General features: G+C 31.7%; 1 protein-coding gene across 2 annotated transcripts in view; it reads left to right on the top strand.

The window, feature by feature from the left end:
* The window catches only part of LOC145268243 (RAB6A-GEF complex partner protein 2-like), a 64,101-nt gene extending 49,781 nt beyond the window's left edge, over window positions 1–14,320 (top strand). Inside the window, exons 7-9 of one of the 2 annotated variants that reach the window (XM_080123572.1) lie at window positions 4,129–4,256; window positions 9,365–9,542; window positions 13,251–14,320. In XM_080123572.1, coding sequence (XP_079979698.1) covers window positions 4,129–4,256; window positions 9,365–9,542; window positions 13,251–13,474 — 530 coding nt within the window. In that variant the 3' untranslated portion in view covers window positions 13,475–14,320. The remainder of the gene's footprint in view (window positions 1–4,128; window positions 4,257–9,364; window positions 9,543–13,250) is intronic. The other variant, XM_080123581.1, reaches the window with a different exon arrangement.
* Window positions 14,321–14,691: the final 371 nt, after the last annotated feature.

Consider the following 14,691-nt stretch of genomic DNA (forward strand, 5'->3'; position numbering starts at 1 on the left):
TGTGACACCGTATCCGTCAACGAACACCCAGAATAACTAGACGATCCACGGAGAACAGGCCTTGAGGACCGAGCATCCGAGAAGAATCCCCAACGCCTTAACGAAGAACTCACTGGGTGACGCGACATACTAACGGTTGGCAGACCTGGTTGCCCAGTCGACATATCATAACTGTACCGACCAGGGTGCAGATCATAACTGGGCCGCGATCGAGGGTTAAGGACGTGTAAGACCACGTCCCAAGGTCACATATGTATGTGTGTTCGCTTTTTCTGTATGTCTACAAAAGGCTTTTTTCAGAGAAGCGGTCGGTCGGTTCACAACTTTTTAAAACTTTATATATCACATATAAATCGTAATATCTCACAGTTAACAACGAAGCTCGCCTGTCTATTTAATTTGCTCGATTTCGGGAAGATAAATATTCAACATTTGTCGCTCGCCACATGTGGGTTAGTCTTTTTCCTATAACATCTTGGGAAAATAAAAATCCCGCAGTCAAACTTGACCTCATTAACTCATTAAAACGGGCACCTGCCAAATCGAAGTAATTAAATAAATTCAAACGGGTTTCCATTAGCATCTTGTGGTGGGGCAATGGTTAACGTCGCACTTTTTTTTTCACACTTTAATTTACAACTTTGCCTCAACGGTTCGGGTTCGATCCTCATACTTACCTACCAAAACATTTTTTCTTTTTTTAACCCCCCCCCAACCCCGGAGTTTCCACACACACCTCCAAACACCCGGGCAACACCAGGTACCCCTCGCTAGTCTATATATATAAAAGTGAAAATGTATGTATGTATGTTTGTTTGTATGTCTCGCAAAAACTTTCGACACGAGTCACGGATTTTTGCCAGATTAGTATCATTTTAAAGTTCCAACCTTCGCCCGACAAATATCGAAAAATTGGCCAAAAACATTAATTTCTTCACCCTAAAATCAGTTTTCTACAGGGAGGGGTCAGCAAAAACCGTCCTCTCATGACAAGTTCGCTTCTACGCATGCATCATGCGATGTCGGAACATGATTTACTTTGAATATTTAAAAAAGTGACATAATTTCGTCGACATTGTCTTAGCTCAGTTGCTTAAAGCACTGCCTCATTATCTAAATGTTTTGGATTCGAATCGTTCGTTTTTCTGTTTCGTGTCTTTTTTTGTTTTTCCCATTTTTGTATTTAACATCGTTCATTTGCCTTACGTTACTTTTTTTTTACTTTGCTTATTCTTATGTTTTGATTAACACCCTTTACCCCCACCCGAGCACACACACCTACAAACACCCAGGCAACGCCGGGTACCCCCTACTAGTCTATAATATAAATCTCATCTGTCTGTTTAAATGTATGTATGTTTGTATGTCTACCTAAAACTTTCAACAGAAGCGATACATTTTCAAATGATCAGTATCATTTTGAAGCTTGACCCTTCAGACGACAAATATTGAAAAATTGGCTAAAAACATTAATTCCTTCACCCTCAACTGGGCATTTTTATACAGGGAGGGATAGCTTTTTTCACTGATATTTTCAAAAGTCATTTCCTCTTTTCAATTGACTAGCCTTAATTTAAACCTACACCACTTCCAGTTTGGCGATGGACGCAACGGCAAAGACATCACTTTTTTTTTCTTTTTTTTTTTTTTCATGTTCTTTTCCTCCTTCGCGGTATGGGTTCAAGCCTGCCCGCCTACCACCACTTTTTTTGCTCAACACACACCTCCAAACATCTGGGCAACGCCAGGCACCCAGCCTAGTTTGGAATAAGTCACAAAAGAAGAAAGTTTGCAGTTATTTGAAAACTGCATTATTCAGTAAATCTTTTTTACTTGCAATTATTTTTCTAGTCTATCATTTTTCATAATTTTTGGAGTTTTCTTTTACTAATTTCAACATGTAATTATGTGTTTTTACTTAAAATGGATTTTTTTATATCCAATTACAATGCACAAGCACTGTAAATTTATGTAAATTATTCTACATTAATAAAATTAAGGCAATTTCATATGTGTATATTTCTCACATCAGTATAACTTTGATAATTACATATTCAATTATTTTCTATTAATTTAATATTGGTTAAAATCGAAAATGCATTAACAAAAAAATGAAACAAAAATTTGAAAATCTTATTAAAAAGATAATTTAAATATGTAATAAAATCCAACAGAATGCATTTTGGTTTCCTTGTAAACAAGACAGAATTTAAATCTTGTTGATGAAAAAATTGTTACGTTATGCTGTAGTTCTTTGGGGTTTTTTAACCATTTTGTCTATTTAATCTGTTAAATAGAGTTTCAAGTTTTTGACAAATGTATATAAGACAATTATTTCACAAAAAAATGCTTGATGTAAGTTTATAAAAAAAGAATGACAATTTATTTTCAATTTTTTTTGCAATGTGCTATGGAGAGAGAAAGAGAGATGAGGTGTGGTGAAGTGGTGTGGGTGACACAAAATGACAACTGGTCGTCTCGGTGCCCATCTTCTCTCTGACTGACTTATTCCTTGGCTGGCATTTGTTTTTATTTACAAAAACTATAGAAAGAAATTTCGTTTTTCCATACCACATTCCACTGGCCCTTATTAAATTCGTCCAATTTCAATATGACTGTTTTCAAAACTTGTCAGTTGAAGAACATTGATTTCAAAGCTTCTGCCCTCTTTCAATTGTTATGACTTTTGATGACATTTCTTGGTTTGAAGATTTCCACAATATTTACGTGTGTGTATCCAGCTCCGTGTGTGTGTGTGTGTGCACAACCAGCAATGATTCTGGCGTTGCCTAGAATACTATTCAACAAAATGAGTTACTTGATCTTTCAAAATTTGAAAGTCTTTAAACTTTCAAATAGAAAGTAATTTCCAACTTTAAAATTATTAGCAAATCCTTAGGTATTGTAAGTTTAAAAGCTATTTACATCTAACAATTTTATAAATAGACTCAAACAACAATACTATAGCAACATTTATAATGGTTTAGTTCAATTTATAATTTTATGACCAAACAATATCATCTAAATGAATAAAATGCAAAAGATTTTCTTTCCATTTATCTTTTACGCTATGAATTTTTTCAATCCTCATCTCAAAAAATTCTGAAAAAAAATCTGTTTATTTTTGTTACTGATAATAAAAAGGTTCCAAATTATGTTTATTTGGCTTGGAAAGAGAGTGCTAAAAATGTGGAATATTTGTTTTTAAGATAATTTTTACATACTTTTAATTTTGAATATTGAGTTAAAAAAAAATGTTAAATAATTTCTGACCTCAATAAACACATTACTTTATTATTGGAATTCTTTGAGATGAGTAATTTGTATATTTATTTATTTATTTGCGGACTGACGAAGGCCAGAGGAATAGTTGGCCGAAACATTGTGAAACAACAACTATGTAGATGAGGATAACAGTCCACAAATAAACAAATAAATAAATAAATAGACTCAATTCAGTAAGAACATTGGATCGAACGTGCTGATTCAAAATCTGGTTAGTTTAGTTCTTAGTTCAACTGTGATGCCACAACACATGGACAACTTTGTTTTATATATATATATCGACACACATATGGGGGTAGTTCCAAAAGTAAAGCCTCTTTTTTCCTTTTTTTTTAAATTTTTTTTTTTTAACAAGAGCTATAAAGACGGGAGGGGTACCATTAAATTTTATTTTCTACATAGTCACTATTTTCAAAGCATTTTTACTAGGAATTCAATGATGCATCTGGTCTTCTGATGCCTGTCCATCAGAGATTGCTTTCTTAAGAGTCTCATGCCACCAATATCTGCAACAGAGAGATGTAACTTTATGGTCATGAATGCATAAGTTCAGTCATCATAACAATACAATTTGCAATTGCCTCTCATCCATTCTTGCAAAAAAAAAAAAAAAAGAGAAGCATTACTTTTGGAATGCCGCCATTATTTATATATATATATACACACATTTTTAAACATCCCTACATAGTCTCAAACATAGGCATAATTTAAAAAGAATATTTTTGTTTTTTTAATTATTAATTCTTTTAACTTAAGGCTTTAGGTGTTTTTGTTTTATTATTGTCTGAAGTTTAATGACTTGATTAACTTTCATCTAATTTTTAATAATTTTTCTATTTTTAGATTTTTATAACATAACAAATAGTCGAGGAAAAGTTGCTCGTTTCTACCTTTTCAAAAGTGCTTATAAACTTGGAGAAGATATCAATGGAGTGTTCGACTTCTCGTATGGAACTGTTCCATCTGTCCAGGTGAGTTTAGGCTTTTTATTTTCTGCTCAGTTCTACATTATCATTATTACTACAGGTGTTTCTTAATCTCATCAGTTAATCTTGGATTTATTGAATAACTAGCAGGGGTACCCGGCGTTGCCTGGGTGTGGAGAGGTGGCGTAGTAAAGCTATTGAGCAACCCAGCCCTAAAAAAAAAAGTTTTGTTTCAATCGAGCAAGTGCCCATGCGGACGCAAAAAAATAAACAAACAAAAAAATAACCAACCCCTTAAAAAAAAAAAAAAAATGAAAATAGCAGCAAGTACCTGTGGACACCGCTACTAACTCGAAAATGAAAGAACAGATAGAAACAGAAAAATGTAATCGGGCAGAAAAAGAGGTACATTTGTTTCAAGCGAAATAACCGTTATTAAAAAATGAAAAATAAAATTTAAAGTCATTACGTAACCCAAATGTTTAAACTTTCTTTTATTGTTTTTAAAATTACAAAACAACCCTGTTTAAAATAAAAAAGAAAAAAGACCACCGTTATGTGTCATTACGAAAACAAAATGAAAATAAATCGATTATAAAAAAAAAACTAAGCCAAATAACCTTTATAAAAATGATTAGTTAAAAATAAAAAAAATCACATTATGTAGGCCTCAAAATAAGAAAAATGTTATGTCAAACAAAAAGCTTTTAACGTTGTCTAAAAAAAAAAAAAAAAAGCCACCATTATGTGGGCTCGAACATGAAAACTAAAAGCTTATGACCCAACCTCGTTAACCACTGCCCCACAACGTTGTCAGCAAAATAACGCCGCTTTTAATTTTATTTTAACCAATTTAAGAAAGAATGCCTGACGTGCATGCGTACTTGTCAAAGTCGTTTAAAAAGGAATGATTTTTTCCAACCCTCCCTTGTTTTAAATGTTTATTTCTATAGGAAATAATTGACCGTTTTTCTAATTTTCACATATTATTCAACCAAGACAGCGCTCTTTCAGTTAGTACCAGTTTCGACCCAGTCCGATACGTATGCCAAAATTTTTTAGCAGATATGCGCATAAACACACAAACTGGTGTTTGAGATTTATATAATAGACTAGCCTGGGTGCCCAGTGTTGCCCGGGTGTTTGGAGGTGTGTGTTGAGCAAAAAAAAAAAAAAAAAAGTGGTAGTAGCCAAGCAGGCAGGCTCGAGCCCTGATGCAAAGGCAGAAAAAGAAAGTGAAAGAAAATCTGACGTCTTGAGGTGAGATTTATATTATAGAAGATTGTAGAAAAAGAAGATTGCTAGTTGTACTTGTTAAGTTTTCTGCCTTTGTATTGAGTAAAATGTTCTGTTATGTTAAGTTCTTAGAGTGATCTCCCTTGCTTGAAGTTGTGGATTATTAACTGAGAAAACAAAGATGCTGGAGAGGGATAAAAGGCTGTAAGTCTATAATTGGACTTATGTGAGGAATAAACTAACAGTACTTTACGGCAATTCTACAATTTTTTTTTCACATCAACCTGTACTAATAATAATATTCCTTTAAAAATAAGTGTTTGTTGAGGGTCAATCTGATTGAGAAAAAAAAATGGCTTTCTTATTCCGTAAAAATAATTGTCATTGTAAACTAAATATTCGGTGGGGGTTTTACCCTCTTCCCCAAGAAAAAAACAAAAATAAAGAAAATTTTTTTATGATGTACTTATCTGTGACGGAAATAAAATATTGTACATTAAATATCAAATGAATTGATCAAGTAGTTTTATTTTTATAGCAAAAATTATTTATAAGTGATTAATGGTATTTCATAGCCATTATGATGTACAAGAGGTATTTTAAGATGTAGTTAACCAGTAATAAATTTTTCTCATCTCTCCTCTCCCCATGTTCTTTGTTAAATCTTGTAAAAGTTTTAATTATTCACGATTATCTCCCTTGTTCCACAAATTATTTACAAAATGGTATTGAGAGATCGTTGATTAAATTATCTGATCAATTTACTTGAATTTTGGTGTACATTTTCTTTCAGTCACAAATATGTACGCTATAAGAATTTTTCTTTAAATAAATAAAACAAATATGTCTTTATTTATTTATTTATTTATTGAAAGTTGTAGCAGTTTAATTCTTTTAATTAAAACAAATGTTCTGTTTTCTTACAATAAAAATAGCAGTCAGCTACAAATTCTTCAAATTAATAAAATGAATGTCTTTTTTAAATGTATTTATTTAAAATTTTACTGTTTTTAGTCTATGGAGTAGCATAATTGGGTTTTGGCACAATTCATTTTAAAATGAGTACAGGCAGAATATTTTTATCTTAGCAGCATTAGATTAATCATAACTCGCGATGCTCACTGACCAGTTGATGTCAATTTTTTTTTCTTTGTAAATGTGTGAAAGCTGAGAACGTACATACAAACATTAAATACCTTATAATATTATTATATAGATTTATATAGACTATAAGATATATAAAAATAATTTAAAAAACGATGTTAAAAAGATGTAACATAGTCAGAAGATGCGGATTGAAAAGGTACTGGGTGCATTTTGGCTCACAAAAAATGCTTGAGCAGCCTTGGCAGCATTCCCCAGTAGAGATGATTAGCAATTAACTTCTTAAAGCATGATCGGGTAAAGTCGGGGGTAATGGATGACCTAAAAGTACATGGTATCATACCTAAGTTCCATGGGAGTATGAAATTCACAAACTGTCCCCAGTCACATTTATATCTCCGTTTAGGGGATTTGATGACGTTAAGTTTTTGCAACTCTTGTAGGGAGGTGTCTACGTCCTCCTACATACAGTGCCTGAAATTCTCAAATTGGTCACCCATTTTAGTAATGACCAGGCTTAGCGTTGCTTAACTTTATTGATCTGACAGGAACTGGTGTGTCAATATGATTATGCTATATATATATTCGTAGACTTTTCTATAATCATGTTTTTTTTTCTGTGAAGTTTTGGAGAGTTTGATGACTTTTGATTCATCTATGATATAAAAGCGAAAATGTGTGTGTCTGTATTTTTTTTTTGTATGTCCGCCAAAGGCTTTGGGGGAGGGGGCACTCGGAGATGTCACTAAATGTTACAACTTTTTATATACTGTCTAGATTATAATATGTCCAATTTACGAAATGAAGTTGTCTAAATCTTATTATGTTACAAAATTCGCACTGTGATTTCATTTTCTCTACTACTATGGTGTGATGTTTGACGTAGAAAACCACACGTTCATGTTCATTTAACCACCTGCTTTTTTAAATGTTGAATTTCACTCTTCCTCACTTCTCTGCCCGCGTAGCTTCATGGTAAGTTGTCAGTCTATTCGCCCCAAGGCTTCAGGTTCGAGCCTATCTCCCTACCAATTTTTTTTTTCTCTTTTACACCAGGGCATAATTTCCTGTTTTCTTTCCCCCACATGCACACTTTTTTTTCTCCCAATTTTGACTTGGCTGAAACTGATTAGAGTTAGTTAGGAAAAACATATTTTGCATTGCTGTCTACACCCATCAAATCTCATACCTCTCCCTCTACATGCACACAGGCTGTAGGCTTTGTGGTTATCATTTTTTCCATTTACTATTGATGTCCCTGATACTAGATTAAAAATAGCAGAAACTCACCATGAAGCAAACGAACAACAGAAGATATTTCTTTGAAAGAAACAGCTTACCTTGTAGGCTTGTATATAATGTTTTTCATCTGTTTTAACTTGTGAAATAATCCATTTCAGTTGCCAGTTAATGTCGGTTATCAGTAGAGAAATTGTGCCATTTCAGGGCCTTCCTCTTCTCGATTTATTTTCTAGTATACTTGTATATAATCATCTTTTTTTTTTCCATGGGGTATTTCATTTCATTCTCCAGATAATATCGAGTAGTAAGGAGAGAATATTCATCATTTCAGGGCCTTCCTCTCTATGGCTTGTTCGCATACCCCCCCCCCTGCTCACTGATGTGAGGTCCAATTATCTGAATTGCATTTGAATGAACTGCTCAACCCAATAAAAATGTTTAATAATTTAGTGTTTCCTGTTACGAGCAACAGCTTTGTGCATGTTGCTTAAATGTGCAAAGGCTGTGTTTAACATATTCGTTAAGATGCATTCAAATCAAAAAGAATAAAGAAAAGAAAAAAAATAAATAAAATAAAACAATTAAAAAATAATTTAAAATAAAAAATACATAAATTAATAAAAAATATTAAATAAATGAATAAATCCACTCACAGAGATAACCACACTGTAAATACTTGTTACCATATCAGACAGTATTCCTTTTTGCCCAGCGCCACATTGCATTTTGTTCAGTTATCTCTATGAAGCATTAACTGACCATGATTGCTTTTCAGCCTTTAATTCTAAGATGGCTTAAAAGTTGATATAGGGAGCCTGCAAGGAAACCCCTTGCTCCAATCTCAACAGCTCAAAGGATTACCACATAATCTTCATGGGTCAGCTTTCTTATTAGATCTTCATGTATTATTTCCACAAAATAAACTTAAAACAAACAAGTCTCCCTATTGTCACCATTTTTTGTAGCCTAAAAATTATGGTGATGTCAATAAGTAAAGACTAACTTTCTAACCATTACTGACTTATTCTATGTTACTTTTCTAAAACTAATTGAGACCATAAATTATATTTGGTTTTTGCCCAGAATTGCCTCTATAATAAAAACAAACAAAGAAAAGTCTGTATGATGTATGCATGAGTGACCAAACTAAAATATCATATACCAAAAAATCACATAACTTGATAAAGTAGTTTAATTTTTATAAAGAAAAGCATTTTTAAGCGATTAATAAATCTAGTGTGAATTGTTATCTCCCTTTGTTGACATTTTTTTATCAAAATGGTGGGTGAGACAATTTCTTCTCAAATACTTATAAAATATGATTTTCTTATTGAAAAATAAAACTACTTGATCAATTTAGTTGATTTCTGGAATATGATCTCTTCGTTTCGTCACAGGTACATACATCATACAGATTGTTTTTATTTTTGTTTTTTTTAATATAGGGATAACTTTTAGATAAAAACCTTATATTATTCCATTTTTTTATTTATTTATTTTGTTTTTCATCATTAAAATTTGATTGATAAGCGAAATCTTACTGTATAATCTTTCTTTGTTTTGATTTTTAGTTTAGTGTCTCTCTACAAAGTGAAGAAACTGTATCCGAAGAATGTCGTCGGAAACCCAACCAACCGACTGCCGTTACTGTGTATGCCAAACATCAAGAAATGTGTTTGCACACACAAAGGACTCATATAAGTATCCCTGTTCCTCTCACGGTGACGCCTGGATTCATTTCTGACATTGGTGAGTTTTGAATTGTACTGGAGATGCTTATCTTCATATTTGCTGATTGCTAAAGTATAGAAACTATACAAAAAAAATCATTTCAAATCGACTTATTCATCTTATAGTCAAATGTTTGCCTATTTTATTGACCAAAATAACTTTTGATGTAAATTGACATTATTGATTTTTTTTAAACCAACGCATTTTAGGTGAAAACGTTATTAAAAACTTGTGTGTCATGGCCAAATTTGTATAAATTCTCAAAAAATAAACTTATAAAAGATAAGTCTTTAGTTGGTACTTTATCGCATTTTAACCCAAAACTTTTTAATAAAACTATTTAAACCAAACTTTGTAATGGCTGGCATTTTATTTTTTATAGAAGGAAAAATTTGCTATTTCAATCTAGTGTCCCATTTTAGGAAGAACAAGTTCCCCGAAATGAGGCAATTAATATTGATAATTTTATTTAAAAAACAAAAAACAAAAAAAAACATCCATTTAAATGTATTTTGTTTAAACTTACCTTGCATTTGGTTTAGTTTTATTAAAAAGTTTTGTGTGTGTATGTATAAGTTTTCTTATTTATTTATAAGGTGGAGATGCTAACCTTAATATCGTTTTAAAAAAATCAACAACAAAATCTACGTAAATATAGAAATGATAAAAATTAAACAGTAAAATTGTCTATGGCTTCATAGCGTAATGGATTAAGACGCTGAACTGTAATATATAAGGTCCTGAGTTTGATTCCTAATAACAGTCAAGCTATGCTGAAGAGGGGTAGGACCCCAAACATGTATGTATGTAGATTACTGTTTTAAGAAATAAATATTATTTGTTTACGTCCAAATAAAAAATGGGCGATCTTCTTTAAAAAAAATTTTTTTTTAAAAAAGCATCTCCAAGGTGGAGATGCTAACCATAATATTGCTTAAAAAATCAACAACAAAATCTGTGTGTGTGTGTGTATATATATATATATATATATATATATATATATATAAGAATGCACTCTTTGGTTTGAATAGTTTTATCAAAAGATTTTGTAAATATTAAAAAAAAAAAAAAACTCCCTCTACATAAAAAATAAATCTTGGTTGCGAAATTCCAAACATATCTGTTATTTTATATTTGTTTACAAAGGCTGTGTGCGACAGTCAATGTCAAACTGGTGTCTATTGAAATCTGTTCTTCTGTTTTCTCTGTCGAATAGGGTTCTTATTCAATAAAACTTATTCAATAAAACTCAATAATTCGATAAATTCTATTTTTATTTGTAAATATTTTTCTACCAAATCATTTTCCGTGATTTTTAGAATTTATGCTAATTTTGACGTGACACATAAGTATGTAATATTTTCGCCCGAAATGTGTTGGTTTAAAAGATGACTAATGTAAATAAGCACCTAGCTTTCTGAACATAATGATTTCGTTCATTTTATATATATATATATATATATATATATATATATATATATATATATATATATAATATATATATATATATATATACATAATATAAGGAATACCCGAAAAGACTAAAACGAAAAATCACAATACTAAAATCCAAGAATCCAAAAAATAAATATCAAAATAGAATGAAAGCACCCCTACCCTTATTTCAGAAGAGCTGCCCCCCCTCCTCACACGTACACATTAGTAACGACCTCACCTCGGACCACAGTCGCCTTCCTAAGGAAGCAAATAACCTCATAATACTATAAAACAATATACACATTCTCAAACCAATAAAAGCAAACACACACACACCCTACCCCACCCTAAAGGAAAAGAAAAAAACACTAGCAGAAAGAGAGAGTGACTACAACCAGGTCAGCGGCCTGCACAAGCCCAATAAAAGAGTAATAAAAATTGAACATACCAATGAATAATAAACACTTACAAGCCTCCACTCCTTGGAAACACTTCAAATGAACTACGAAAATTGCCATTTTTACATCTCCAACACATTTGAAAATAATTTCTGACGAGGACGCTTCACAGAATGTCTGAAACGCGCGTAAAAACGATTTCAATGACTTAAAAACATTATTACAATGATCCAAACATAATTCTCAATGAAAAACCAAGACACGGAATAATAAAATAATGTTAAAAAATAAACATTGTTGGTGACTACTCCCTTATTTAAATATATATATATATATATATATATATATATATACTTTTTTTTTTTCCTCTCTTCGCTTTTTCTTCCCTGATCTTATTTATATTTATGTCTCGGAAGTAGAGTGAAAAGCATATCTTATTTTTCTTTTATTAATATTATTGGAATCTTTTCTTTTTTCCTTGTACACATTTTTGTGAATTATTCCATGGATTTCTGCCTTTGGACTATTATGGACCATCTTCTTCCAATTACAGGATTTTCTTGGATTTTACTTGTGCAAATTCTTTTAACTTTCTTGAAGTTATACATTTGGATTTTATCGTCACTGGATTATTTATCTTCCACCAGACTATCCATTCATGTGTAATCACCATTTTCTTCACCATATTCCCTCTGCTTTACTTTTTTTGTTTTCAAGTAAGATCTTTGACTTACTTGTTGTTTCATCAAATACTTTTGCATGCAAAATCCGATCCCGCATTTTGCTAATTCCTACCCTCTGATGAGAAGGAAAGTATTTCTTCGAAACTCCGCGGATTAAGGACTATCCACTTATCTAGTGTCTCCTTTTCAGATTAAATATGTTTTTAACTCGTTTCAAAGTGTTTTTTAATATGTTTTATTAACTGTTTGCTCGTATTATAAGCTCTATTTCCTATTTGGTTTTATCGAGCTTTTACATCTGGCTGAGATAATTTTATAAATATTAATTCTTTAATATTTATAATATATTTTAATTTTACCATCTTGGATCATTTTGGTAAATTTAATTGTAATTTTTATTATATATATATATATATATATATGACTATTGGTCAGTGTTATCAGTTAATCCAATTCAATATTTTATCTCTGTTTAGTCATGAATATAGAAAAATTGGAGTACTTATTATCCTCACAGTCACGTTTATTACACCTGTCACCCAGACCAAGAATGTTTTTCCACACACACACATACATACATATATATATATACATACACAAAGGGCATTCCAAAAGTAATGCTTTCTATTTTTTTTTTATTCAAACTGAACAGATTGATATCCAATACCAAGTTGTATTGTTATGATGACTGAAATTTTCATTACTCCATTGCAGATATCAAAACTCTAAGAAAGCAACTCTTGTCAATTGTAGGAATTAACCCTGAGCCTAATCCTCCCACCGGACGCAAAAAAAATGAGTTTTTAATCGCACAAGAAAAAAATGTTTTTACTTAATTACACAAAAAATAAAACCATATTAAACACTTTTAAATAGGCACAGCTTTTTTCAGTTTTGATTGATCATCACAACTGATACTTAAGTATTGATTGATATCTGAAACTCAAAAAATGTCAATTAGTATAACTTTTAATGTTTCAAAGTTTTACTTTTGCTTTGTACAGATCCAAGTGTTGGCCGTTGACAAAAAGGAAACAGAAACTTTAAACATGAATTATTTTTGTGGTGTGTCTATTTGCTTCTTTTATGTCTCTGTATATTTTGGATTATTTTCTGTAATTCTTTATTTTCTTACGTTTTGTTTTGTTGTTCAAAATTCAATGATGACATTGTTAATTATGTTTCTTTTTTTTTTTTTTTTTTTCCAGTTTGTTTGCGATGGCGGTTACATTTTGAATTTGTTACTGTTGTGAACGATGTTTTACACAAGGAAAAATCTGTGAAACCCGACGGCTGTACAATGTGGCAGGGTTCACCAACTTTAGACGTGGAAACAATGGTGTGGGACCTACCGATCAAAGTCTTTCCTACAAGTCCTTTGCATGCTTGGAGTGCCACAGTTCTTCGGGGCGAGGATTACAAACAGGTGTGATAAAAAAAAAATTAATTAAAAAAGCAAAAAACAAACAAGATGGAGCCGATGCATTTACCAAAATGACAGAACAAGGAATTTCTGATCATTTTGAAAAGTTGACAATTCAGACTATGCACATGTCTTAGATTTTAACATATATTGAAGCGCAACCTTCGATGGTTGACGGCACACAGTTTGTCGAACGGACAGCTCTCGCACTTGCAAGAGTAACGATATGGTTGGAACATAGAATTATTATCGATGATGCTTTTATTCTAAACAAAGTGCCATTGTCATACATTTTAGTAAGAAAAAATGAAAACGACTTTTTTTTTTTTTTTTTTCATCAATCTTGATAAGTGAACTCATCTGTTCTCTTGGGATAAACAAACAGTATAATCTACTTTTTCTTTTGATAAAGTGCTTATGGTAGCACAATAGAAAACGTGTGTGCAGATGAGAAGGGGAGGGGTCTCAAAATGTTTGCTCGATTACCTAAGAGGTTGACCATTTTTTTTTTTTTTTTTTTTACTGCTATATAACTATTAGTTATAACTTAAATTTGCATTTCGAGTAAAAAAAAAAAAAGATGATGTCCTTCCATGTCATGTTGAAGTAAGTATCCTCACAAAAAATGATCAAACAAAATCACCAAGTTTTATCGTATTTTCTCGATCTGCTATTGATAACAGCGGGAGTTGCTGTAAAGCAGGGGGAGATAAGCCAGCTTTTCATTTAAGCAAGTAAACAACGTAATACAGTAAAAACTGCAATTCATGATAAAAGTTTTACTTGTGATTAATCTTCTTATTAAATCTTTCTAATTTATGGCGAGGATACTTACTTCAGCATGACACGCAAAAACGTTTTTTACTTGAAATGTGAATTTCAGTCGTGACGAATAGTAAAGAGCATCTTTGTTAATTTTTATCGCAAAAAAAGTACAAATGGAAACAAGAATTTGAGCTTAAGGAGAAGAGATGCTGAATTTTCTTCCTTCCTCCATGGGACGATGGAAGAGAAGTAGAAGCAAATAATGCAGGGAAGGTATAAATTAGGAAATATTGAAAGAACATGAAACATAAACTGGGGGGGTGATCTTCTTAAACTGGCTTTATAGTTAAATAATTGACTACCAGTTACAGTCAGATCAATACCCTATTTTCCTATTTCATCACAGATTGTCAGAAGAATCCAAAAAGGGGGGGGGGGGGGTGAACCAGTAGGAACTCCAT

This window comes from Euprymna scolopes, chromosome 4, assembly GCF_053919585.1.
Source record: "Euprymna scolopes isolate OS-2025 chromosome 4, ASM5391958v1, whole genome shotgun sequence".
NCBI classification, from domain to species: Eukaryota; Metazoa; Mollusca; class Cephalopoda; order Sepiida; family Sepiolidae; genus Euprymna; species Euprymna scolopes.